Below are 27,440 nucleotides of genomic sequence, written 5' to 3' on the forward strand. Positions count from 1 at the left end.
TCTTACATGTGTTGGCTGTAATGCAGTATGGGGGCCGGGCTATTGGGCTCACACCCACCCGGGCCACCCCTGTCACCCACGGTCTTATTGTTGGCTGCCATGCGGTCACACCTGCCCGGGCCACCCCTGTCACCCGCGGTCATATTGTTGGCTGCCATGCGGCCACACCCGCCCGGGCCACCCCTGTCACCCGTGGTCTTGTTGGCTGTCATGCAGTATGGGGGCTGGGCCACTGTTGGGCTCACACCCACCCAGCCACCGCTTTCACCCGCGGTTTTGTGTTGGGGATCCGTACAGACGTGTGGGTCCGTACAGACATGTGTTGGCTGCCGTGCAGTCACACCCACCCATGCCATGCCATGAGAGAGCTGAGAGACAGCATAGAGAATAAGCCAGTTCATGCAGCACATTGCAGGCGTAAGTGCGCCCTCACATGGCTGAAGTGTGCAATGACAGCCACGCATGATAGACCACAAGGAGAAAAAAAAATATTCATGGTTAGTTTAGCTTCCCATCATTTCGGCTCTCAGTGACAATAATGGGGCATCTGTGATGCAACAAAGCGGATACACAACAAACATATCAAAGTACCGAATGTATCAAAGAGAATAAAAAGCTGAAACATACCAGTCTAACACACTTCATTACATCTGCTGCCTCTCCCTGGTCGTTCATCACTGAATCTATTCTAGTCCCTCTCTCCTCTCCTCCTCTACCTTTATCACTTCAATCACTTGGCGATGTGCCTTGTGCCACTCAGAAGGCCTGCTGCCCGTTCCACTTCACGCAACACAAATACAGACACACACACACAGACGCACACACACACTCCCTCTACAGATTTCTGTCCTCACTCTGTCCGTCATCCATCTGTCTGTCAGTCACTGCACTTTGAAGCTGTGTGCAATTTGGACAGTTACCAACCCTGCGCACACACACACACGCACTCACATACACACATACATATATTGCAAGATACACACACACCATCTCCAGCTGGACTGCTGATCTCACACACTTGGCCAGCTAAATATTCATCATCATCATCATGCACTGAGGACCTTGTAGGCTCAGCGATGCAACAGCCCAGTGGTATCAATTAGGGGACCAGAGTCTGTTTTGTGTCAAATTATTCTTTTTTTCCTGACAGAACAGCATTGATTTAATGGCAGAACCCAAAGAGTGACCTTGACAATATGTACGTAGCACCTCAATGAACTTCTATAGCAAGTAGGTTAAGAGCAGTTGTTAGTTGAAGGGACCATCTTTTATGTGGTAATCAAGTTAATGGTTACATTGATTTGCAATGTATTGTAAGGACTGTAATGAGTGGGCAACATGGAGGAAGTCTTCTGTTGTGGTGCTTGTAATTTTATGATATGATGACATGATATCAGCATTCAACACATAGTGATACAGACAAAATAACCAGATGGGACTGTTTGTTTATGGGATCCTGTGAAGTCTGCCTATTCCTAGGTGAATACACTGAGCATGCTTAACTTTATTTATACATCATGTAGAGAAAATCTGAGAAATCCATTAACTATTCATGTTTTCAGTGTTTTCCAATGGAATATGTGGACTTTTAATGAAAAAGACAAAAACAGGACAGGATAAAATCACTTTATGTAAATAGATTGTATCATAGAATTGTTTTTTTCGATTTTTCTGCTGTATTTGTGTGGATGAATAGTAAAACAATATTTCTACAAACATGAACTGTAGGTATTTCATTCCCCTGATGCAACAATCCTGTAAATCCTGTCTCACCATAAAGCAGACCTGCTCATGTGTTGAGCATGAGCATGTTGTATTATTTTAAGGAAGTTTTAAGAAGAGAACAGGTGTAAACGGATCCATTAAATGTATTGCTACCTTGCAATAAAAGGCAATGTAGCTGAAAATGTTACTATAGCATCTCCAAAACCACACTGTCTCTCAGCAGCATACTCTCCATTCTGAGAGAGTCTGCTCGGTTAACCTTTGCTCCTAACACTCTCTGTACCGTTCTCCTTCCACTGACCCTCTATAAACGTGGGTTGTCAAACTAAAATACAATAGAGCTTAGTGCAGGCTTTTCAGCATGCCAAACCGTCTCTATCTGCACAATGGCCAGAGTAGAAATAAGGAATGGGACGGCCATGAGGACCCAGTTAGGTCATTTGAGCGATACAGTATTTAATAACTTATCTTGAGCTTAGCTCTGTTAGGCTTCGTGGCTTAAATGGAGCAGAAAATTGAGAGAGTGCAAAAAACAGAAGACTGTCTTACAAACTCAATTACTCCCTGGAGGCAGTCCAAGTGGTCAGCTTGCATGCCCCAGCAGATATATATCAGGTATTTCATTTTTTTTTCCTCACAAAGATCCTTGTAAAGACTCTTCTTAGGTGATTAATGTAGAAAAGAGAATCAGCTTGGAAAATCAGCTTAAATTTGCAGAGAGATATGGACCATGGCCCTTGTGGTCATCACCAATGAGAGGAGTTGTAGGTGAGTAAAAATCTTTAAAAAAAAAAAAGCCACATTAAATATATACTCACCTGCCACTTTATGAGGCACAGCTTGCTAGTACTGGGTTGATGCAAATTCGTCGGCTGTACATCCATGATGCAATTCCACCACATCACAAAGGTGCTCTGTTGGATTGAGAACTGGCAACTGTGGAGGACATTTAGGTACAGTGTGGCTGATTAGACATTTGCGTTAATGAGCAGTTGAACAGGTGTAGCTGATAAAGTGGCTTGTGAGTGTACACAGATTCTTTAAACATTTGTATGGAGAAGACACCAAAGTAGATGAGGACTGAAATAAAAATAGGACAAAGATTTTGTCAGTGTTTACAGTCAAAATTTAATTTGAATAATTTAACATAATTCACATAAAAACAAAAAATCTGAATATAGTGTTTATGTTAGAATAACTCAAACATTTGGTCAAACTCTTACATGATATGGATTAAATACATAAAATCAACAGCTGCAACAAGTAAGCATCCTCATTCACAATGTAAAAAAAAGTGAATATTGAGTTCAAATAAAACAAGTGCAAATGACTCACAGTGTCTCTGACGGTAAGAAAGATAGATTACATCTTTCACATAAGATAGTGCAGCTCATACAAATAGTACTCTTTATATATACAAGTAGAGCAGAGAATAGTTTAGAGTAAATAAGTCATCCTTCTTTTCTGAGCACTTAAGGGTTTATCATGGATTGTACGGGAATGCAACTTTATGGGGCAGGTTAGCAGTTAAATTAATTTTTTGAACGCACATAAAAACCATGATTTCAAGCATGAACTTTCCCTTTCATATGCAACGTTTTTTGTTCATATGGGAAAGCTAATTTAAAATCATGTATGACTTTGAAGGCTGTACTTTTTGGCCCATTAAATGGAATGGGAATAATATACATTCATATAAATAAATTACCATTAAAAACATTGAAATAAATATTGCAAGTGCTCCCTTCTTTGAATGTAAATAGCTGAGGAAAGTTTAGTGTCTAATCAGACTTAGTTGTGATCACCGTGCCAACAGTTCTAACTCCCTTCGCTTTGGAGTCGACATCTTTAAGTTTCCATTTCAGACTCTGAGTTATCCAAGTTAGACACAGTGGAGCTGTACCATTCTGCACTCTCCTCTTCCTCCTGCACTCCAGATACGCCACCGCCTCCTCTGTCTCTTCTCTCATTCAGCATTTCCATGGCTACCTGGTGGTAAGGATGTTTGCGTTTGGTGTGTCGGCGTAGTGTGTTGCGCTCGGCGAAGCGCGTGTGACAAAGTTGGCACTGGTATGGTTTTTCTCCGGTGTGCACCCTTTGGTGGCGCTGGAGCTCACCGGCCTCCCTGAAGCGTTTGGCACAGATGGGGCACACAAAATTCCTCTGGCCTGTATGGATGTGCTTGTGTCTCTGTTGAGGAAAACAGTAAATATTTTAACATTTATACACTTACTAAAGCAGCTATAATCATTTTTATTGACTACTTACATATGAAAGGTGTCCCTGTTGTGATGTTGCAGTGATGAACTTACAGAAAATTATCACCGATCTTTGCAGTACACTTTATGGTGTTTAGCTGCATCTTTCTACACACTGTTGTGATTTTCCAGCAGCTTTACAGTTCGGGTTTACTCTCACCTGCTCTCACAGCATCGTTTTTCCCTGGGCAGCTGCTTTCACCAAAAAAAGCTCTAAAACCCAACTTATCAGGTGGCAAGAAACATGACTCCAAATGATTGCTAATGTTGCTCTGTGTCTGCTGAATCTGTAAACAGGTACTTTGGTATGTCCCTCGATGGTATTTGTCAGTTTTGGCTCTGGGAAATTGTGATGGGATTTTTACACTAATTTCTGAATCAATTAACTGATTAATCTCGAAAAATACTTGTTCCCCCAGCTCCCAAGTGGCCAAAAAATTAGTTACTGCCACTGCACTAATAATTTGTGACATCTGTTCAAGTGACTTCTGTTGTTACTAACGCTGCTAATGAAATGATAGCTATAATTAGCTTGCACTGACCTGCAGATGGCTGGAGCGTTTGAAGGCTTTGCCACACTGCTGGCAAACGTGAGGCTTCTTCTGCGAGTGAGTGATGGCATGGCGCTCAAGGTCAGAGAGGTAAAAGAAGACCCGCGGGCACAGCTGGCAGTATAGCACCCTGCGGGAGCCCATGGTGCTGGGTGACGCCGCTGGAGACAGAGGATCCATTGGGTCGAGGGGGTCAAGTTTGGGTCCGATAGGAGGGGAGGGTGGAGCAGCCGTGTTTGAGAAGTAAAGATGGTCATCCAGAGGTAAATGTTCTGAGTGCAGGTCAGAGGGGTCAAATTTGGGCTCTTCCTCTGGTGACTGGGCTTCTGCCTCTGAGCTGGGCTGAGCTAAGGGGTCATAGGACAAACTAGCAGACTGTGGGTGTGGAGAGGATGCTGTAAAAGTTGATGGCTTGCTGTTTTCATTTGAGACTTCTTCAGCAGATATGGCTTCACTTCCATGGTTTGAATTGGAAGAACTGATCTGAGTGTGGATGATGGGAGTTGTGCTGTGGTGGTCATTCGGGAGAGCAGGAGTGGACGAAGGGACAGCAAGAGAGGTGAGAACAGAGCCGGAATTTATGTTATTCACTCCTGACAGGATAACAGGTGGGTCACTGGCGCTCAGTCTAATGACAGGGTGAGACAGTGTGGACAGAGGGGATCCCAGTGTGCTAATCTGGCCAGAGGACAAAGGGAGGGAAACCGGGGCTGATGCTGCGGTGATCTGGGACACCTGACCTGTCGAGGGGTCGAGAACAGCAATAGGAGTGGAGGTAGAGGCAGAGTCACCAGAGGAAGAGGGTACAGAGGAGACGAGAAGAAACATGGGTGTTGAAGCACCAGGTGAGGTCTGAGTGACAGAGAGGGGAAGCGAGAGACCCACTGGAGCAGTGGACAGCTGAGGAGAGGACGAGGAGGACGACAGAAGGAGAATAGGAGCATTGCTTGAAGGGTTGGTGAGGATTTGAATGGGCTGGCTGGGGACTGATATCCCAGAGGAAGGGGGGAGAACAGCATTAGCTTCCTGAACAGGTTTAATGCTTGGCTCTGCGGCCTTGGAGGGTTCTGAGTTTGTAATCAAACTCGTGAAGACTTCTGGAACTTTTGTCTGATCAACACCTAGTGACGGTGAATCAGTAGCAGGGGCAGGTGAGGAGTAAAGATCATCAGAAGGTGCATGTAGTGCATTATCTAAACTTTGGCTGAGGGTAGGATCTGCTAATTGTGATGTCCCTTTTCCTTCTACCTCTGCTGAATTAGCCTGACCTGACTGAGGATCTTCTGACGTGGAAGCATCGACTTGCGGCACTTTGAGTCCATCTGGACTGAGAGTATACGGGATTCCCTGGTCGTCTATGAGAAGCAAGTTTTCAGTGTCACAGTCTATCGAGGAGAGGGAGGTGAGGACGGAGGTAGAAAAGAAAGAGGGAGACAGAAGAGAGTCTTCAAGTGTATCTGTGCCATCCATACGCAGTACAGAGTTCTCTTCATCATCATCATCCTCTTCTACAATGTCTCTGTCTCCTTCTCCCTCATATTCATCTACCTCCATAATCAGCGAGGTCTCACAGCCAGAATCATCCAGAAAGCGCCCACACCTCCTCTCTTGACTCTCTCTTTTCTTGGGCAAACTCAGGTCCAGTGGCTCCATCTGTTCCCCCATTCCCTTGTCATCAAAAGTCCTAAAAGACTTCAAGTCCACTTCTTGCAAAATCAGAGGAATATGTTTCTCAATTTCTCTCTCTGCAGTTTCCTCTTTAATCCCCTTCTGGCTCAATATTTTAACTGTACTAGTGCTGGAGATAAAAGGAGTTTCTGACCCATCAGTGTGGATTATTTTAGCCTCCGAAATATCTATCTCTTTGCACATTTTATCGCCTCTCTCTGCCTCTGTCCCATGGAATGATTCTGCCTTAGGTTCTTTAGTCTTTTGATGAGTAACTTCCTTGAGCTCTCCTTCATTTTTAACAGCAGATACTTGGATTTTACTTCTGTTTTTTTCTGAGATCACAGCACCAGCTGAGACTAAAACAGGTCTTCTGAAACGTGAGCGTGCTAAGTCTTTGGTCAGGCTGATGGCAGAGTTTGTGATTGGCCGCTTGCACCGAGGGGGAACAACAATTTTGATTCTGATTGGTTGGCTCCGCAGAACAGGCATTCCAGTCTTTACTGTAATTGGCTGCCTGAACCCACCAATCTTATTTGTTTCCTGAGAGGCTGGCTTAGAATTCCCGCCCACCTCTGGCTTTTTCCCATTGACTGAAGGAGCATCCTGTCTGATGATGGTCACTGCTGCTTTACCAGGGCATGGCTGGAGGTTACCTGGTACAGTACTGAGTGAGGTTTTGTCCTTTGGGTCCAAAAAACCCTCTGTCACTGGCCCTGATCCCTCTGCACACTGGCTGCCATTTTGGACATCCAGGCTGCCACTGGTCAGGACTGAAGCCAACTGAGAATCCATTTTGGGGCATACCTATTTATATTTCTAAACAAAAAAAAAACAGGGAAAAATAACAAATTAGAAACTCAGAGAAGCAACATTAGAATAAAAATAAACACATTTCAAGGACGGGGATTAAATACATATGCTGTGGATGGCTGGACAAACTAAATATCTGGTGATTATTGGGGTCAAGTTTAGTGCAAAATCCAAGTCCAATAATCATTTCAGATTTTACTAAAAGCCTATAGATGAAGCAGATTAAACCCCTTTATCCCTCAGTTCGAAACTGAAGAGCGACTCACATGACCCCCCCCCCCCCCCCCAACCCCACACCCTCCTCAACATAAGACCGTCCTGTTAATTGTGTTGGTTACCTTGCATGATCCTAAATTATAGCTCGGCGAATGTTCTTACCGAGGGGCCGACCGGAGTCGCCGATGATTATGAGAAACGCACCGGAGTAAAGAGGGGTTCGAATGATGTGAGCGAAATGACATTTCCTCTTTCATACTTCTACCATCCACATGCAACACTAATAATAAAACGGATCATGTTAAATTCGCCCCAGAACATTATTCCTATTCCGTTTGGTTTGCATTACAAGCCTGTTCTAAAACGTGTCTGGGGATGAACCGAACAGCACTGTCCGTGGAGGACGCCATTACGCACAGTCCTAGGTCCGAAATGTCAATATTATTATGGTGCGTGTGCGCCTTGACAGCTCTCGGACCTGGGACAACGCCATCACCAACGCGTCGCTCGGAGTACAGAAACATGTATATTTACGGACAATCGCGGTGTGGAGCGGATCCTTCCCTTAGCACCGGAGCTTCCTCGGACCTACAGCCAGCCATTTTAGAGCCGAGGGTCCGAGACACCGAGAGAGCAACCCGGCAGCTTTAGGACAAACTTTCCCGGCGCGCTGTCATTTATTTCAGCCCTGCTGTCAGAGCCGGCGTAGGACGCGCCGGACACGCTTTCGATACATTTAAAACTGTATTTTAAACTATACTCCACCCATACACTCGCTGCATAGGGACTGGCTTACCCGAGCTGTGGATATTTCCGGAGGACCAAATATGACTGTGCAGTGTAAAGGGTGATGCTGCGAATGCTGAGGGAGGGAGGGGTCAAGGGGAGTTGCTATGGTGTCGCAGCCTACCGGGTCCGACCAGTAGCCATGTTCAGCCTATGAGTATGGTTGAACCTGCAGCCTGCTACGAGAGGCTGTGTGTGCGCCTGAGAGTCAGAGAGACGGGGGGGCAAAGCAACGCTGACATAACGTGGATGGAGAAAAATGGACTTAAACTCACTCAGTAGGGTTTATGTGTCATAAAAAAAAAGGAAGCCAGAGAGCAAACCATTTCGACATTATTTTATTTCAAATCACTCACCTCGTTAAAACTTACAAGCCTCAAGACTTGATGCGTCAGGCTCAACAGAGGAAAGAAAGATCACACAGTGAGATATCACAGAGTCAAGTCATTATGAGTTAGGCTACATAAAGGTAACATCACAAGCATAACAGGTATAGCATGTATTAATGCATCATCATGGAGGCCTATGGATTGCATCTACAGAACGCACTGGCTCAAGCTGGAGGAGGATCAAAGTAATACTTGAGATTATACTTGTGCCTGCAGTTTGATAGTGTGCAGGGGAGAGAGACGAAGGCTGTGAGGCCACAAGCACAGGATAGACAGCTTAACCTGCTGATTCACAAGAGCAGTAAAAAAAATATTTTTGAGTCTAACTGACCATAATCGTTAACGTTAAAGCAAAGCTGCAGAGTGGAGCAGGGCTGCCCAAGGTGACGGGTGCTGGTGTGTGTCGGGAGGTTTTCATATTGTGACACAGTGTCATGAGTGTTAGGTGGGTCAAGGTCAGACGCACAGGTCCTCACTCCACATCACCAGGCTCACAGGCTTCAATCTCTGAGACGAGCCGATGAGGGAAGAGTTTATACTGCAACCACGTGGGCTCTGAAAAACAAAGAGAAAGGAGAATATTGCAAAAGCTCTTCTGACCAACACACTGAAACAAACACAGATAATGACAGGTTTTGTGTGTGTGTGGTCCAGGTTTACCAAGGTAGCAGTCTGGTGGCTGCAGCTTTCCATCAAAACAGGTCTGGACAGCAGTGAAACTGCACTGCTTGCGAGGATGTTTGCAGTAGAACGCCACATTTTCCCCGTGAGGAACCATGGCATCTGTAACGTCAAACGGCCAGCGCTTCACTCCACCAATCAGCACACGGCTTCTTTCAGCCGGGACAAGACAGCGAGCTGAGGAAATGATCAACAAGGTAGGTATCAAAAGTATGAGTATACTCATACAAATGTTGTCTGTTTTTCACAGACATTGAATTTACTGTAAGAATTGAAATTGTGTTTAAATAACCCCCTGCCCCCTCTCTCTCACCTCTGCAGTATGGAGGTGATGCACTCCAGCTGCCATTTGACAGGCAGGTGACCTTCTGGGGTCCATCCAGGAGGAAGTTTTTTTTGCAGAGATAGTGGATGTCAAAGCCAACTTCATATTCAGTCTTCTGGACAGCCACCACATAACCCTGCTCCACCTCTCGAGGTGGCTGGCAGTACACTTCTAAGAGAGTGAAAAAAGTAGAAAAGCAATCATCTTTTCCAGTAGATGCACTAATGTGTAAAACATGTAACACTAGAGTTACGTCAAAAAAGGATAGAGATATTGTTTCTCAGCTGTTGTTTCCCAACATTATATCTGCTCCTAATGTTGGTTTAAGTTTAGTTAGATGTTAAACTGAAAATTCTGAAAACAATGGCTCTACACCTTCATTCTTCCCTTTGTCTTTAACCCTGTGAGCCCGTACGTATCATATATGATACCCACATTTCTGGGACTCATTGCATCACCATCAAGCATAAACTTTGCATTTAACCCTTTTAGATGAACTCTTATGCTCGTATACTGACTCCTGGTAGACACTCCTCACTTTTCTAAATGTTTTGACATGTGTGATACAAACAAAAAATATACTTAGAATTTTTTTTTTTTTAATTTTTTTTTTTTACATTTTGTCAAAGGGACAAATAAAGAGTTCATATTTGAAAAATTAGAATTTTCTGACCATTCTTTCATAGTTCAGGTCTCACAGGGTTAAGCCAGAGTCAGTTATATTCCTCTTAAAGTAACTGAAGAAACATCCTGCAAGAATTTCCCGTTTCTCAGTGGAGAACAGGCCATGCAATACCAAATTTAGCCACAAGATGACAGAAAAACACTGCAAAACAGAGCAGTATGTCTTGAAAGCTGTTTACTTCGAGGGGTTTGTGTGTTTCTGACTGTCTCCTTCTTTGATTCACTCTTTCTTACATTTGGACACACACACAAACAAATATACTATGATTATTATATATTACAAATGATGGAAAAACAAAACATTTTCATCCAAGCTACACATATTTGCAGTCTGTCAGTTCCCTGACTCACACATGTTCTCCCACTAACCTTGAAAGATGCATGAAGGCATACTGAGTGTAAGGACGATGTGACACACACGCATGTTCACGCACATTGTGATCAGTGCAAGATACTACTACTGCACACTTACTTTTACAGATGGGATGAGGATACTGCCAGGTCTGATTATCCTGACAGAAATTTTCACTGCTCCCCACTATATCCGCTCTGCAGGAGAGAAAAGAGAGAGTGATGGAGACAGATGGCAGCGTGACATGTACAGTATTGACAGCTAAGGAGCTTCATCTAAATAAAAGTGATGAAAAAAGGTGTAAATGATTCCTTTTCCCACTGTCTAAATGTTGTGTGCACAGTTCTGGCTGACACATCCACTCAGGCTCATCTTATCCTGTGAGATGAGTCAGTGTGTAAAGGGGAGTCAATACAAGATTAGACTGTAATGACCTAGTTAGCTCAATGGAGAGATCGTCAGCTGGGAGATCAAAATGAATTCCCTGCCATTCATCGCTCATCACCCGTCGTTCATCAACACCTCTCCTGTATTCAAGCCTTCGCTCCACTCCCTGCCTCTTCTTCACACTCCATCCCCGTCCTCTCACTTCCTCCATTTCTACCTTCGTACCATTTCAGGTTTTCAGAGCCTTTGCCCACGCACTCACAGCATTAACCTCCCATCAATGCCCCCCCCTCTCTCTCTCACCCAGACAAGCAGCTGTAGCGGATGGAAGTTCCTACAGTAGCTTCACCCTGGATGCTGAAGGTGTTGATGACTTCCTCAGGCAGAGGGCAGGTTTGGGCAGCAGCAGGTTCGGGTGACTGAGTCTCTGAAGGCCAGAAAAGAAAAATAGGTTAAAGACTATGAAAGATGTGAGCAATGGTGGAAGAAGTATTCAGATCCTATAATTAGGTAAAAGCAGCAATAAAACACTGTTAAAAACTCCACTGCAAGTAAAAGTCCAGGATTTAAACCTGCAACTTGACCAGCTACTGCACTAAAATGCTGTTTACACACTATGCAGCAGTGGTTATTGTTGTAATTGTTGTAATCGCTATATTATTGTCTGCAAATTGGACACCTCTACTTTTTATGCTTTAAGTACATTTTGTGGATGATACTTAGATACTTAATACTAACATTTAGAATACAAAATGTTTACTTGTAGTGGAGCATTGTCACATTAGAAAAGGATCCAATAATGTCCACTAAAACTGCCCTAATACTGGTGTGTGACGTGTGTGAGGCAGTTTCAGTAGAGAAATGCAGAAAACACAGCCTACTCAGTGTGTATCAAATGTGCATTGTGATTCAAAGAATTTAACACTCACAGAACCCAGTAAAATGTACCCACAGTAACCAACAATGACACAGAAAACACATTATAATCAGCACATAACTGGTGGATGTGATTAAACAGATAACAGCCAGCAGCAAATAATGAAAGAAGCAGGGGGGAAAGTGATGAAGGACAGAGGGACAGAGTAAGAAATGTCCATGCTGCCAGCTTACCTCATTTGACTTGTGTTAACTGAGGCTTCTGTTTGGTTTGTGACCCACAGAGGCGTTGCACCCATTGTCTTATTATATTTAAGTTGAAATAACCCTTCTTAGGTAATAAATCAAAGTTCGATGAGCCTGTGAAACACTGTCCAACACCTCTTTGAGCTCACAGCTATATCTGTGATTGTATAACACCTGGCACTGTTCATTCCTGGAAGTTTGAGTACCTCCCGCTTGTGGAAATATAAATATCAAGAGTGGTGCTTGGAGAGAGGCTGGAGCGACCCGAGCTCCATCAAGCGCAGGGTTTTGGAGCTGAACGCAACTTTGAAAGGCAGAGACAGCTCTTGCCTGAGGGCTGTCTTACGTATCTGAAACCGAGAAACGTTAATATAAGAATGTAAAGGGACCTATGGGAGAGGGAGGGTTACGAGCCTGTTTGGCTGCGGATGAGAGCCCGAAGCCCAGTTCTGTTTTCACATACCGCCCTTCTACTACCTCGTACTGCTGCCACCCACACAGGCTGCAGCACCAAACTGCTATGAAGCAGGTATATCAAATTCATCTTTTAAAAAATGATAAAACAGTGATTTTGAATGAACCACAGTGTTAAATACACAGCCTTCAAATTGAGACCAAAGATGCAAAGGTCCAAGCAGGCACCATATGAGCCCTTTTCTGTTTTTCTCACACAAAAACACACAGAGACATATCCACACATCACAAACTGAATAGCCTACAGCTGCATGCTTGTCCTTGGCTCTCATTGTAGAGAGAGACCTTATCAGAGGCCTCAGATGGAAGAGGATGAGAGGAGAAAGAGATGAGAGGAAAAGAGGATGAGAGAAGAGAGCAGAGGAGAGGAGAACAGGGAACAGAAAGGCCTGGAGCAGCATGAGCAAGAGAGCTCTCTGACTCTCCTGACTGTGATCTGTCGCCCACACACACACACACACACACACACACACACACACACACACACACACACACACAAACTCTGTGACACATGTGCAGTCCGCCCCCCCACACATACACATCTAATGTACACAGAAAAAAATCTACCTCTCTACCTCTCTCCGATAAACACTCACACACACACACACACACACACACACACACACACACTAACACGCATTAGACACACATTCACACTCGCTCACACTCACACAGTGTGCATGCAGCTCTGTGCCACTTTGACAGTGATCTGCCGCCCACTGCCTCTCAACAGGCATGAAGGAGCTCGACTCACACTCTCACACACATGCAAAGGACACACAATGCAAACACTCTCATACGTTCAAAACCCACCTACCTTCTGCCTGTCTCTCAGCTGGAGGATACTCTACGAGAGAGCTGAGAATCGTATCCTTATTTCACATCTTTGACTAGATAAAAAAATCTCAAGGGTGAGACTGGGAACCAGCTGGGTTGGGGATTCATAAGAAAGCAGGTTTACCGTAGCTCCAGGTGTGTGATTAATGCAGCAGGACTCAGAACTTTAAAGCGAAAATTCTTTTGTTTTTGCCTGAGCCGACAGGTCGACACAAGCAATGAGCAGTTCATGCTTTCCGGTGCTGTATGTTGATGAGATGTGCCTAGATACTAAGAAGTATTGATGGCTTTACTTCATGTACTGCTGTGCAGCCTTATGGCGCAGTGGTGGAAGTAATAAGGCTGCACAGCAGGAGAACAAATTGTGTCTTTTGTGAGCCACCTATTCAGATTTTTGTTCTATATTTAGAGAGACCGAAAATTGAAATGTTTCACCACATGATTGTCACAGGGCACAGTGGTTGGTTGTAAATGAACATGAATCATGGCAAACTCTTTTGTATTTTCTGTAAGAACTGATTTCAGCTGTTCAGGACTTCTGTGTACAGCTCCATTCTGACCCCGGTGGGCTAAAAAGGTTCACATTTACCAGGTCACATGTCACTTTTAGGTCAATTAAGAGATTGCAGAAGACTTGTAGCACATAAAGCATTAATGACAACATGAGTGAAGCTTGTAATTAATTTGTAATGTTAGATTTTTGTTGGAACTGTGTTCAAAAGGTTGCAGTTGTCTGAGTAGACTACATAATAATAATACTGCAAACTATGGCCCAAAGCATGAACAAATATTTTATGCACGTGTACAGTTACAGAAAACACATATTTGTGAGCTACACTGCACATACACACAGGACATGCACATATGCAGATGCATGTGTATGATTTACATGCACATGCACACATGTATTCAGCTTTTACCGCCTCTTTAAACTTCTCAACAGTTCAAGAGTAAAATCTGCAGACAGCCAATATGAACAACTAAAGCCGTGGTTGCTATGGTGATGAGGAGAATAGGTCCCAGTTGTGCAATGTCTCAGTCGACACAGTCACAGAGGGGTTTCATTCCTGAGTATCAGTCTGTCTCTGTCTCTCTGTCTTGTATAAGCTACGTTTATTCTTTGACCATCACTGTACACACGCATTCTTTGACCATTACTGAACACATGCAGGGTTTTTGTTGCCTTTGTTTAGTAAAATAAATATTATTGAATTTGAGAACAAACACCACATTGTTGCCTGTATGTTCAGTACCTGTTGTATAAATTCCTAGTTATGAAGGAACCTGAAGTGGAGTGAGGAAGAGAATTTTTCTGTTGAAATCAAACCCACCTGTGCAGATGGGCTCACTCCCGCTCCACTGTCGGTCACCTTGACAACGGCGAATAGTGACATCCAAGCCACTGGGCAACATGAATCCAGGCTTGCAGCGCACTTCAAGTAGGGCAGAAAAGGAGTGAGTGGGAGAGAGGAGGCGAGCTTCTGAGTTTTCACTGGGGGGTAGAGGCCAGGGACAAGTACGACCTGAGGAGAAAAGAGATGATCCAGAAGGTGGAGAGAGGAGATCAAGCGGGAGGCAGGGAACAAAACATTTCTCAGAATGTGCTGGATATGGTTAGCACTAAACCACTTTAAAAGAGCACTAATGAGGTTGTATAACTATACTGGATCCATGCACAGTGCCCCCTTTTACAGTGCACAAGTATAATAAAAAGCTTGTGTTCAGCATTGGCATAGAGCGCATTTAGAGCCCAGATTTTGTGCATGATCAAGGCTCTTACTTAATTTTCCAGGAAAAAACACACACAGATGTATGTTGGCACAGCTGCGCATACACGCACAGAAACACTCTTAATGACTGAGCCCACAGTGGTTTTCACAGTGACAACTGAAGGCACACATGCATACAAATAGTTACCTGGAGCCACACAGCTGAGACCACACTGGCCGTCACACAGACACTGGCGCTTGTTACCGCAGTCTTTGTCAACTTTACAGGGCCGAGGACACGTCCTCCTCCTCTCCTCTCCCAGAAGTCTCTCCGGACACGACCCTGTTGTGACACCACACACACTATCACTCTGCTGCAGTAATTGTCCCTTTGTTTACTTCCACTCCATTCATGGCCCCTTGTAAAAACTGCAAACACTAGGGGCCATAATGAGATTTTGTTTGCCAATTCTGCTTTGTTTTCTCTTTGAAGAAAAGTAAATTCAGAGTGGGTGGCCGGGCAAACATTTGCCACCCAGGTTGCCAGATGAGTAAGCATTTAGATGGCATCCAATCACCTATCAGTCTTGCTTTTTATAGAACAGTGAGTGTTAAAGCTTAAGTCTGTGTATAGTGATTCTTGTGCATTTTCTCAGTGGAGAAAACATCTAAAATACAAGTTTGAACAGGGTCAGTCTGTAGTGGGCACAGTACTCTCAATGGTACTCTCTTTTCCATATGTACTCCATCACACATCATAAAAGTAAATCTCCCACTTATTTTACATTTCACGAGAATATCGACACACCCTCAAAGTCCAGAACATTTGAGGGGGAGAGGCGGGGAGGAAAAGGGGTGAGACAGACTGGGTTCTCCATTTTTCATTTCTGAGAATGAAAACATGTGTGTTACTGTATTCACCATGCCCACAGCACGTGTGACCACAAATACACATGTGCTGTGTTTTTGCACACATGATCATCCCAGAGCAGCATGGAGACACAGTGTACGTTACATACATGTAGCACCTATGATACTGGAAATTTAAATTTTCATTGCATATCATGAAATAGGGGCCAGGACCGTGGAAGATCTAGAACCACCTGTGTAGGTGTGTGAAAGGTCAGTGATGATCCAACACAGAGAATGCATTCACCAAAATAAATAAAGCATTTACCATAACTTTGTGCAACCAATATTTGCATTGTGGGGGAAAATTGGCATCCCATGATTAAAAAAAAACAAAAACAGAGGTAAATGTACCTAATAAACAACTTAACAGGACTTGCCCATGAGTAGTGTACATTACTCCCAGTCCAGGGTTAGTGATTTTTTCTAATTCAACATGAACAGTATTGATTCAACTGAATGCTTTTCAATTTGTGCACTTGGTACAAAAATACACACACTGCACTGCGCAGTCTCATCCTTAATTAGCGCTAATAATTAAGTGCATTTGTTTGATCAATTGCACTGTCCCAAGCCCTGGCTACATGATTATCTTTATATTAAAATACAATCAAAACTGCAGCGTAACTTGATGTGGAAAATCCAGCTCGTCAATAGCTGCACTCCCAAGGGACTCTCAATTAATATATGATTCTTCTCAATGTATTCCCAGTTTTTAATGACAGTCCAGCTGTGTTCACTGTGTATGCAGGGATCAGTGTGAGTGTAAGTGATGTGAGTGATGTGAAGAGTCAGAGGGCTTACCTGAAGCTTGCGGGGACACTGCTCCAATAAGAGCCCACAGGGACAGCAGCAGAAGTGCACAGTCCATCCTTGAAGCCAGGCCTCAGACGATATGAGGGAGGGACGTGCAGACACAGCATTTTTAAAGAAGGGGGAACAAAGGGTGGGAGAGGGGGGAGAGAAAGAGTCAGGGAGGGAGAGAGAGAGAGAGAGAGGGAGAGGGTACAGCCCAGGAGCACACATCTGGTTCGCGTTGAGGGGGAAAATTCCAGTCTGAAGGACCTTTCACCTATTTCGGTTGAGACAGCAAATAAAGGGGATGACATGTACACCGCTGTTGTGCCAACATACAATAAACAAACAGGAGTAAGAAAACAGGAAATGCTATCAATGGAAGAAATTGATAGATTTTACCTGACGGGTGCAACATTTTCTCTCCAACACATCCAACCATGCAGCCTGGTGTGACTTACGTCTTCAGTTCTTTAATTGATGTTTAGGCCAGTATATACAGGCTTCGATTGTGTAATCATACCCTATTCACAACTGAATGGTCTGAAATAATATACCCCAGCTGCATTTAAGAATATGTCCTATTTGTGAGCAATTTACCCCATAAACACAATATATTTAACATTTAGAAAAGTGTAAAATACTCATTAAATGTCCCAAGGGGAAAAGCATTGCCTTCGTTGGGCAAGAATACATATTTGGACTGCTTTGCCTTTAAACAATGTAAACAAAAAGGGATGATATCAAAACAAGAAGCCTCCAGACATTTCACTGCATATTATTGTCTGGTTATCAGACTTGTGTAATAAATAAAAAAGCAATCCTCCGGAAATTTGACCTCTGTTGCCCATTTTCCTGAAGAACACTGGGCTTTAAATCAAGAACACAAGGCTCAAGAGAAGAACGCGAGCAGAGCAGCAGTGAATGAGAACAATCTTTTATTGGTGTTTTTGGGAAATCTCAACTACATCCAAATAACCAGCACCGAGTGGGCTGGGCACCATGGACACCACTGATGCAGCAGGGCAGTTGTATTTCAATTAGAGTCACTATAAGATTTATCAACCACATCTGTGAGGATATTAGAGACTAAATCCTGTTGGGAGAGCAAACAATCACTGACTGAGGTGATAAAGGCTGAAACAAACCAAGAAGGAGCATATTAACAGTATGCATAGTCCATACACCGCTGGGGAACAGAAGAGGTCATCATGAAAGGTAACGTAAGTTTGCATGAGCATCATTGTTCAAGTTACTGAGCCAAGTTTGTGAAATCCAGGGTCAAAAAAACCAAGTAATGTCCGTAGCAAGAAGCGAGTAATGTTGAATGTCTGGAGGTCTGAGACAGGATGCAAATAGCAGAGTGAAGGGTTTCTTTCCCATTTGAATAGTCTTTCTGAGGAACAGTGAAGATCAAAGATGTTTCGGGGTGCAACAGATCATGTTCATCCAAAGAAAGAAAATCATTCAGTAATATAGAACAGCAACAATAAGAGGGATAATCATCATAATCATAACAATAATAATAGCAGTAATGGTAACTATTCATCATGGTCATTAAGGGGATTAAAATCACACTCTATTACTAGTCATCCCTCCCCCCAGGAACATAACATAGTGTACCATGCCCCTGTGTAGGTGTTGTGGGTACACAGAGAAGTTTATAGATACAGTAAAAAGTAATGAGTAATAACAGGAGTAAACAGTAAGGAAGGAGCAGTATTGAAAAAAGCACTAAATAGCAACAAGCTTCGTGGATCAACACAGGAAGTTTTGGCTTTTATTTCTCCCAGAAATCTGAGAAATTAACACCATTCCACTCAATGGGGGTACTTAACCCATCTCCTGGAATACATCAAATACACAAAATAGTATAGGCCTATCCAATATACACAACATTTCTCCCCCCTTAATAATGCTAATTAAAGTGTGTTCATAAAGTACAATAAAGTAACAAAGTGCGTTTTACTGGGAAGGTTGATTACTATTTCAGAATACATTACAACACTGAGATTTAACTATCTCTATGTACTGTGAAGGTACAAGAGAGACACAGGGGCAATATGTTATGGGAAGAGTTTGCACATAACTGTGAAGGGATTGCAGACAGAAATAGAGCAACTGGATATAGAAACAGAGGACGAGAAATGTCCCAACAATGTAGAGAGAGGATCAAGAGGAGCAGAGTTACCCAGGGCATCACAACAAGCTCTCGCCAGCTTAGGTGCGATACAAAACACCAGGGTAGATCAAAAGCACTCCACTTGGATAGAAAAAAAAGACTGAGTCAAAAATACAAGTATGGACTAGAGAAAGGTGTACTAATCTCATATATAAACCCAATGTACAAGGAGCTAATGTTGTTGGGGAACTGATGTTAATTAAAAAGGGTTGAAGTATTAGAAAAGAACACACAAGACTGGACGAGACAAGTGCTGAGGATAGTGCTGGACTGTTTACATGGTGTCTCCTCATGTCTCATTTTGCCTCTCTCTAGCATGCCCATTCCCAGTGACAGAAACATAACAGGAAAAAAAAATTAAGTGCTTGAGTAAAATCCACAAAAATGCTGAACTATACCATTTTAAGATAATTTTGCTCTCTATATTACAATTGTTACACGCGTCCTCGCCCCTGCTGCTGCATCCTGACCACAAAAATCAAGTTGAAAAATACCCATCGATGGCTGACCACCTGTTAAACGTCTCCTGGCTCGTCTCTAATAAAAAGATAGCTTAGCTTTCCCCCATCTCTATGTCCCAGTCATGTAGAAAATATACAAAATTATTCTCCAAATTTGCTCTCCCTCTAAATTTTCAGAAGTATTATAAAAATATACAATTCTCCAATAACAAAACTCTTAAAAGTCACATCTTTCATCTGTTAAATTATTCTCTCCATCCATCGCTTTTAAGAGCTGACACCTCAACAAAACAAGACACCTGAGCTTCAATACACAAACCTTCTCCTTGTCTTATACATTCATCATCATAATCATCATCTTCCTCATCATCATTATCATCATTATCCTGACCCCTTTCTGTCCATCAAGCCACCCCACAAATTCAGAGTCTTAAATTGAATCCAGCTTATATTCCTCCTCTTCCTGATTTTCATCACTGGTCAGCGAGGCGGTTCTCGTATTTACTAAGGATGTTGCGACAGCGGCCCAGTTCCTTCCGCATCTCGGCCACTTCTTGTCGGAGCGCGGCGTTCTCCCTCTCCAGGTAAGCAGCACGCACAGATATCTGGTTCTCTTTGAGGCGGCGAGCATCTCGGGAACGTTTTGCTGCTTCGTTGTTTTTATACCTCCTGGTCCAGTACTTCTCATCCTAAAAGAGGACAAACAAAAATAGTATATGATGATTATTTCACCATCTACCAACTGGTTGATCTGAGAAGTAAAGTATTATTAGGTAGAAGTGCTTCAATAAAATGATTAATGAACAGTCAGACTTGTTTCTTAAAGAGTGTGTAGTGCTCTTGCACAGCTGAAGTCCTGTTACTGGCAATGTGGGCGTTTGGCCGTGAATAAGCGTGGGACGTGTTCCTTTCACATACCTCATCCTCAGCACTAAGTTAATGTTTGAGAGTAAATAAAATATGCAAACAACCTACAGGTCCCACATCCCACTACAGAGGAAATAACATACAGCTTCAACACACTCAGTGTCATTTACTGTCAAACATTTTGTGCTTTTCCATAAGCCTCTTACTATTACTGTAAATCATCCAATTTTTAAAAACTTTTGTGTTTTTGTTGCTACTATTTCTGCTACGTAAATCCTCTTTCACTGCTCTAGTGTTATTGTGAAGCACTGAAAATGCTAAATAAATGAATTTCTACTCCCTTACTTGCCGTGTTACAGGGGCCACTGCACTGAAGCAGTGAGTCTAAATCTGCCATTTTTCTGCTACTACTAATACTACTCAAGACCCCTGTTATGTGCCTGCTGACCTTCTTTAAGTTAGTCATTTATGCTCTTATATTATAATATATATATATAAGTTCTGTTTTCAATGTATGTATTTCCTACCAAGGTGCTAATAGACCACCACTCTTCAGATGTCTCCTGTTGTTGCAGTGGACACATCAGAGTACACTCACCTTCATGTTATCAGGCACCAGGATCTTGCGGGCCTTCTTGATCATTGGCTGTGGCTTAAGCTCCTCTTCACTGAAGGAGTGCCTCCTGGGGTCAAAATTTTGCTGACTAGAGATGCTGGACATAGCGATGTCCGAAGGATCCATGTCAAACATTCCAATCGCATCTGGCCCGTTGCCCGTGGGCGTCAGCAGAGGTGGACAGGAGGACGAGGAGGAGGAAGAGGGTGACTCACAGGACTCATTCATACTCGTTTGACTCCCTGGAATTACAAGGAAGAGAAATCTGCTTTACATGCATTTCGTTGCACTATATTTAAACTGAAACCGATGCTACTGTCAAACGCACATAGAGGAACGGATGACAGCAGGCCACTATGCTAGTAAGACAAACACATACGGCATTTCATCATGATGACCACCAGATGGAAGCAGAGAGCTATGTTCTTAGCGTTATAAACAACAAACAACATTCCTTTGCCTTTAACTGATTCCAAAGTACTGAGGAGGTTTTTCAATCAGCTCTCACGGACAGCAAAATTTTCAAGGGTAGGGTTATGTTTAAAGAATACTCTGAGAATATGCCCTGCAAATACATATGATACAATTATATAATACACTGTATAATAGTACATGCAATTCTTGCCATACAGATAAACATGAAGTTACAGGTTGCTGCGGTAAGAAACATTCATCAGTGCAAAGTGCTGACTTTTCCAAAATATACTTCTGTAGCATAGATGACGTTTGCTAAAACTATTGTCTAACTAATGTTAAGTATTCCATTCTATATCAACTCAAGGAATCATTGATATATTTGATTTGTAACAAACCCAATAGCTATCAATAATGTAAAATCAGAATCAAAACAGTTCCAATGTACCTCTCATTTGGAATCTGCAGTGTACTGCGCAAACCAGTGCTTTAACCAACTGACACATAACTACAGCTGCATTAAATCTACTGGTTCAATTAGTGCATGGTATAAGCTCCTTTTTTATAAATCAAATCACTTAGAAATTCTCTTAGACCAAAACCAACATCCAGACCTAAAAAACCAATACAGAAAATTAAAAGTCGAAATGTTATGTAACTTTCTACCCCTCCCCTTAAAACCAGTTCCTTTAAGTGGGGCCTGTATAGGGCTATACCTCACCCCTCCCCCTTTAAGGTCCAGTGCACCTTACTCAACTGATTTCCCTTCCCTATAAGAGCTCAAATCTCCCCTTAACTCTTCTTATATCTCTGTATACAAACAACTCAATCAATATCCTTGTTATAAATATAGTCATATCCAATAGAAAAAAAGAATGAGATGCTCATATTAAGATTTTAAACTTGAACTAAGTCACAGTTATAGACTAATATTAATCAGGACTGTGTTAACTTAAAAAAAGTGATCTCAACTTTTAAAATTCTTTAATTTGACAAAGGGAGCTATTTTCAAAAACATCATAATCTATGCCAAACACAGAGAACACGAGTTAAAGCTCAGGGATAGAGGGACACATAACAGGATAGCCACTTAACACCACAACACAGCAGCCTTACAAATGACCACAGAGTTGCATCAGCACAGTCTAAACAAAACCTGTACACCTTCAGTTCCACAAAGCTGGCAATTAATGCAGACTTACAATGTGGAAACATAATCCTAGACCAACATTAAAACTACATAATGTGGTGTAATGTGCAAAAATCTGTCTGCCTGGAGAGAACAGGCAGGTTGTTTGGTGGCAAAAAACAAACCCATCCTCTTTATCTATGGTATGTGTTGGCACCTGTTAAACATGTTATCTGTGGATCTGTAATATATAAGCAGCAATCGCATGAGTAATGGCCAGGTACTGTGAGGGCATGTTTTCACACCAGGTGCACACTAAAGTGCAAACTGTTCCTAAGTGATGTTCCCATGTTCCACAATGACAGTGACACCATAACACTGAAAAACAAATGAAAGAGTGTTTTCACAGACACCAAGATGAAGTCAGGCATGTCCCTTTGTATATAATCAGTGGGTCTAAACATCACTGAATCTTGGTTAGTATAACAACCAAGAGCCATGGAGGCAAGAAGAGAAGCATTTCCTCTGCTCAACTTATGACTGCACCAGGAGATTTCGATGATTTATGCTGCTTAAACCCGACAGCAGGGACTAGTCAGTGCAACCACCTGGTGTGGTGTTTTGTTGGAATGAAAACGCGCAAACCCTCAGCCCTCCTCTGGTACATGGTTACCTCTCTCTCTGCTTTTTGGGAAACTCTGGAACATTGACCTGCTGAGTAGATTTCGTGCATTATTGTTCATGTGTTTCAAACCTCATATAACAGGAGGCTTTTGTTTTTGGAGAAACGGTCCAATATGTGACTGCATGTATTTCAGGACTCATATAACAGCATTTCAAGAAGGACTGAAGCTGCTGTAAAGGCAAACAGTAGCCCTACCCCTTCTTAGGTACCTCATATAGTCATATGATGTTGAGAGATGTTTTCCATTTAATATTTATGAAGTAGCTGTTGGTTGGGCATCTTTATAATACCACAGATTTGAATACAGCTTATCTAGTTTCAAGCTGTGGGAGAAATTATGAGAATTACAACTTTTTCAAAGTCACCACAGCCAAATAATATTAACTTTAACTCAGTATTATTTTTTAGGAAGAAATACTATCTCAGTTCTTTTCATATAGCTATAAGATTTCATATAAAGGTGCTGTAATCAAAATGCATGGGCACTTATCATGCAGTAGAAACACATTATCAGTTTATGGATATGCACTTTGTCACTGAAGGACTGAATTAAAGGTCCTTTGTCAGTATCCCATACAATATAAAATTCTCTTCTAGATATCAGTGTACTTAATGTCATTCATTGGTGATCAAATGTTCAGTTTGAAGTCCAGCAGCACAGGAAAACTCTTCCTGTTGCTCAGTCTGTCCCTCCCCCTGTGGGCTCCTCCTACATGTTTATTGGCCCTGCCTCTAGTTCTCTCACTCCAGTACTCTCAGCCACTGCACGTGTACTGACGCGTGCACATGGCTGTGGCGTGTGAAGTGGGGAGAGATTTAAAGACACGCAACCGCAAACACTCCACACACTCCTCTCTCTCTCTCCCTCTCTCTCTCTCTTAGTACTGCTGTTGTGACCCTGCTGCACATTAATAATTGGCTGAGAGTGAATGCTGATTGTGTTGTACACTGCGGTACACAGATCACATGCCAAACTAAACCAAACCTCCTTGTCATTGCTAAGAGATTGACTCATCAAATAACTCAGTCTTCAATCTTTACTGCACCCTTTTTGACAAATCCTCCACCTCTCTTAGTCTTATTTCTCCACATCCCCCTGATACTCAATACTCCATCCAACTTTTAATCCAGCACCATGCTACAATACGAAAAGCAAATAGCAGTCAGTGTTAAGCAGCCATTTCTAAACTCTGTGCTTTCTCTGTCAAGTTGACTTTGCATTTAGAGCCATGTGACTGTGTCTCCTGCCTTCAGTTTGACCCCACGGGACAGAGAAATGCTTTGTCACCATGGTATTTGTTATAAACTCAAAAGAGTTAAAGTGCTGAATCACTAGCCCGTGGGAACTTTTTAAACACCCCACATAACCTTGATTGCATCTCAACCATTACTGAACTGTAGGGTCTACTAGTCTCATATCAGTGGTATGGGACAGTTTGTCTCTTTCAGCTTGCCAACTTCGCAAAGTTTGCAAAACCCACTTCCATGATATTTCTGTTGTGAGCTGATATGGACAAACCTTGAAGAATGAACTGTCCTTGTTCTTTTTGTTTTAACTCTCTGGTTCAAATGTCTATCTAATCCCTCAAAACAAAGTACTCTGTGTCATTTAACTCACCATGAAGACAGTCAGTTCCTCCTGCAAGGCTCTGAGGCTGAGCCACCTCCAAACCAATGAGTGATGGGGTAGAAGAGGAAGAGGGTGATGAGGATGAAGAGCCAGGTGGAGATGAGGGTGGTAGGCACTGGGAGCTCTGGCTGGGCACAGCTGATGGGGAGCTCTGTGAGGGAATCTGGGCTGAACTGGAGCTGTTATTGTTATGCATACTGCCCATTCCATTTTCGGTCAGAAACTCCTCCAAGTCCATGTACTGAAGCTGGAAGAGCCCCCCATCTGCAGGTAGGGTGCGATCCCACAGCAGAGGTCCCAAGAACTGGTTGAAACTTCCGCCTCCATTTCCACCACCACCTCCTCCACAGCCATTACTGTTATTACTGCTGCCTATTCCACTGCCATTCCTCATGGGGCACACTCCCAAGGAGTCCTCATCAAGGTCCAGTCTGTCTTTGTCTGCCAGGGAGTGGAGAGTTGAGTCATTATTAGTTCAGGATGAAGACGATGAAGAATAACTTTGGTGTAACTTCAACATTTTTCCATATACAAGAAAGTTCTGTTACCAAACGGTTTTTAGCCTGACCTCTGGCAAATGGATGCTAACATTAACTCTCCATATTTGTGCAGAATGAAACTGGGTGGCAGGTGTATCCATAATATGCACTTCTGCAAAATCTCCCTCTCTTTCTATTTCCCATACACACACACAAGTACACGCTCACAGATGGACCAGATGGTCGCTGAATTGCGGCATTAACTAAGAGCTGAAACCAATTTGTTGTCATAACATATACGTAAGCTCCTCAACAAATCTCACAATAGCTGAAGATACGTTTTGGCACTACAAGCAACCAGAACGCATGCCTGCACTGTACTATAGCTAAACCAAAACAGGTTATCACTCACTGTAATCTGGATCTTAATTTGAAGTTGCAGCAGGGATTATAATCCAGGTGAATACGCAGAAGGATCACTGAGGAGTCATTATGAACATGTGTGAGAGACTTTTGTGTGAAAATCTGTGCCTTTAAATATCCCTGATAACACTACTTGTTATATAAAATGCTGCATATCTGTATTACAATAACAGTAGCAGTGGGTGGAACAGAGGGGTGTGATTTACCCGTGCTCTGCCATTGCATGTATTGAACACAGACTGTGTCAGGTGCTAGCGCTGCAAAGTCAACATAAACAATAAAGTCAGCATTGTATTAATTCATGAAATGAGAGACTTTCTCACCTTTTACATCACAGGGGTTTTTTAAACGCTGGTCTCCCTTCATGGGGTGCTGCAACAGGGATTTCAGACCTGCCATAGAGTTGAGATGTCCCCCTGTCAGGGAGCCTGCAGGTTGAGTACAACTTCCAAACTGGGGGCTTGCACCAGCTGGGAGATCGGGGGTCGGAAGCTGGGAGAGTTGCCTGGACATCCTGGACAGGACGGGGTTGCAGAAAGACACCTGGGGCACTTGAAGGGGCGAGGCTCTCTGACTGGAGTACCTACCAATAGGACAAGTATGCTGGATGACTCTGCACGTGTGAGCGGGAGTGGTGGGGGTGGAGGGTGGAAAGAGAGAGATAGTTTTGAGAAGTGTCCATGTATAATAGAGCAACCATTGTATTGTAATTACAAGCATGACCATTGTATAAATAACACACTTTTGTTATACTTTGAAACTTCCATCAATTGACGCAACTTTTACCTTTTCCTTGGAGTTACGAAGAGTTTCTTATTTCCTTGCAGAAATATTTTCATCGAAGTATTCCATTGTAGCTGTATGTTTTTGAAACTGGTATTTCAGTAGATCAAGCTGCTATTCTCGGAGAACCAGTGTGGGAGGGACAGTCAGACCATCTGAGTAGGAATACTGTCCATAATATTTTTTTTAAAAAGCATGCAAAGGCGTGCACGGACAATGTCACAATTAAAAAACTTGTACAGCAATCTCCCGAGTTAATCGTCCGGTGTTCAAAAACAAGATCCCAAAATAGTTGCACGGCAAACCTCCGTCAAAACAAAACAAAACCGAAGAGACACGGTGTGTACAGAAAAACACACACAGCGACGAAAGCAGTGGCTGAGTTGGTCAGATGACAAGTTCTATTGGTGTTTCTCTCCTCGCTGCTGTCGCGCTCTGCTGTCCGTCGGTGGGAGGAGGAGGGGGTCGTTTCCTCTTTCTTCTGTCTGTACTTTCGTGCATCCGGTGGATCCAGTCACGGGCGCACGGGTCTGTGTCTGGGCCGCGCGACGTTCCACGTCCTACCGTCCTCTCTCGCTCTCTCTCTCTCAGCTGGAACGGACACGGGCAGTTCACGTGACGTCACACCTCGCGGAACAAGCGAGCTGGGCGCGAGAGGGGCGGGGCCGCGTTAAACAGATCTCTCGGTTCTCGCTTATTATTTATGAGACACAACAAACCTCGTGCCACATCCCGAGGAGAGGCTGCTGTTTGTTTTGTCTGACAGGTGCAAACACGGTGACTTCTCCTAGTTTGTTTTGCACTGCAGCGGTGAAAATGTAAACAGGTTTCAGCATTAATGTAATGACAAGAGTAAACTATTTCAACATGACTGGCATTGTCATCACAAGTAACTCATTCTGTTCAGAATTAATGGTTCAAACAGTTGCCCATCTCTATTAGGGGATGGTTTTGGCATTCTGTAATAATCAGCGAGTGCTGCATGGCTTTTCCAGTTTCCTTGTAATCCACAGAAAACGTGAGTGTGCCGTTTTTTCAGGCGAGAGGAACGCTTCAGCACGTTGCCTCCCGGCGTACAATAGCTGTTCCA

General features: G+C 43.1%; 3 protein-coding genes across 5 annotated transcripts; all 3 read right to left on the reverse strand.

Annotated features, from left to right (window-relative positions):
* Positions 1 to 2,841: 2,841 nt before the first annotated feature.
* LOC121185913 (zinc finger protein 236) lies at positions 2,842 to 8,011 on the reverse strand. 2 transcript variants are annotated; one of them, XM_041044431.1, is made up of 3 exons: positions 7,766 to 8,011; positions 4,526 to 7,021; positions 2,842 to 3,915 (listed from the first exon to the last, which is right to left on the reverse strand). In XM_041044431.1, exons 2-3 carry the CDS (start codon positions 6,995 to 6,997, stop codon positions 3,574 to 3,576), a joined length of 2,814 nt encoding a protein of 937 aa, XP_040900365.1. In that variant the 5' UTR covers positions 6,998 to 7,021; positions 7,766 to 8,011; the 3' UTR covers positions 2,842 to 3,573. The 2 variants fall into 2 exon arrangements, with proteins under 2 accessions (XP_040900365.1, XP_040900364.1); XM_041044430.1 differs by having other exon boundaries at positions 7,394 to 8,011.
* A 335-nt stretch (positions 8,012 to 8,346) lies between these two features.
* Positions 8,347 to 16,861, reverse strand: ntd5 (ntl-dependent gene 5). The gene is made up of 8 exons (XM_041044684.1): positions 16,691 to 16,861; positions 15,186 to 15,320; positions 14,600 to 14,791; positions 11,139 to 11,262; positions 10,569 to 10,645; positions 9,401 to 9,583; positions 9,067 to 9,264; positions 8,347 to 8,961 (listed from the first exon to the last, which is right to left on the reverse strand). The coding sequence occupies exons 1-8, from the start codon at positions 16,755 to 16,757 to the stop codon at positions 8,879 to 8,881; spliced, it is 1,059 nt and encodes a 352-aa protein (XP_040900618.1). The 5' UTR covers positions 16,758 to 16,861; the 3' UTR covers positions 8,347 to 8,878.
* A 741-nt stretch (positions 16,862 to 17,602) lies between these two features.
* Positions 17,603 to 26,911, reverse strand: dbpb (D site albumin promoter binding protein b). Of its 2 annotated transcripts, none has more exons than XM_041044582.1 (5): positions 26,354 to 26,911; positions 25,891 to 26,150; positions 24,654 to 25,106; positions 20,790 to 21,049; positions 17,603 to 20,013 (listed from the first exon to the last, which is right to left on the reverse strand). In XM_041044582.1, the coding sequence occupies exons 1-5, from the start codon at positions 26,404 to 26,406 to the stop codon at positions 19,798 to 19,800; spliced, it is 1,242 nt and encodes a 413-aa protein (XP_040900516.1). In that variant the 5' UTR covers positions 26,407 to 26,911; the 3' UTR covers positions 17,603 to 19,797. The 2 variants fall into 2 exon arrangements, with proteins under 2 accessions (XP_040900516.1, XP_040900515.1); XM_041044581.1 differs by having other exon boundaries at positions 25,891 to 26,180.
* Positions 26,912 to 27,440: the final 529 nt, after the last annotated feature.

Source organism: Toxotes jaculatrix, chromosome 8 (assembly GCF_017976425.1).
Source record: "Toxotes jaculatrix isolate fToxJac2 chromosome 8, fToxJac2.pri, whole genome shotgun sequence".
Lineage (NCBI taxonomy): Eukaryota > Metazoa > Chordata > Actinopteri > Toxotidae > Toxotes > Toxotes jaculatrix.

Coding starts and splice junctions, on each gene's coding strand:
- ntd5 (XM_041044684.1), bottom strand. CDS start 16,757: ATGGACTGTGCACTTCTGCTGCTGTCCCTGTGGGCTCTTATTGGAGCA. Junction 14,792..15,185: donor TCTCAGCTGTGTGGCTCCAG/GTAACTATTTGT, acceptor TTTTCTCCTCAG/GTCGTACTTGTCCCTGGCCT. Junction 10,646..11,138: donor CGCTACAGCTGCTTGTCTGG/GTGAGAGAGAGA, acceptor TCTCTCCTGCAG/AGCGGATATAGTGGGGAGCA.
- LOC121185913 (XM_041044431.1), bottom strand. CDS start 6,997: ATGGATTCTCAGTTGGCTTCAGTCCTGACCAGTGGCAGCCTGGATGTC. Junction 3,916..4,525: donor AACGCTCCAGCCATCTGCAG/GTCAGTGCAAGC, acceptor TTTCCTCAACAG/AGACACAAGCACATCCATAC.
- dbpb (XM_041044581.1), bottom strand. CDS start 26,406: ATGAAAATATTTCTGCAAGGAAATAAGAAACTCTTCGTAACTCCAAGG. Junction 26,181..26,353: donor TTCGTAACTCCAAGGAAAAG/GTAAAAGTTGCG, acceptor TCACACGTGCAG/AGTCATCCAGCATACTTGTC. Junction 25,107..25,890: donor AAACCCCTGTGATGTAAAAG/GTGAGAAAGTCT, acceptor ACTCCCTGGCAG/ACAAAGACAGACTGGACCTT.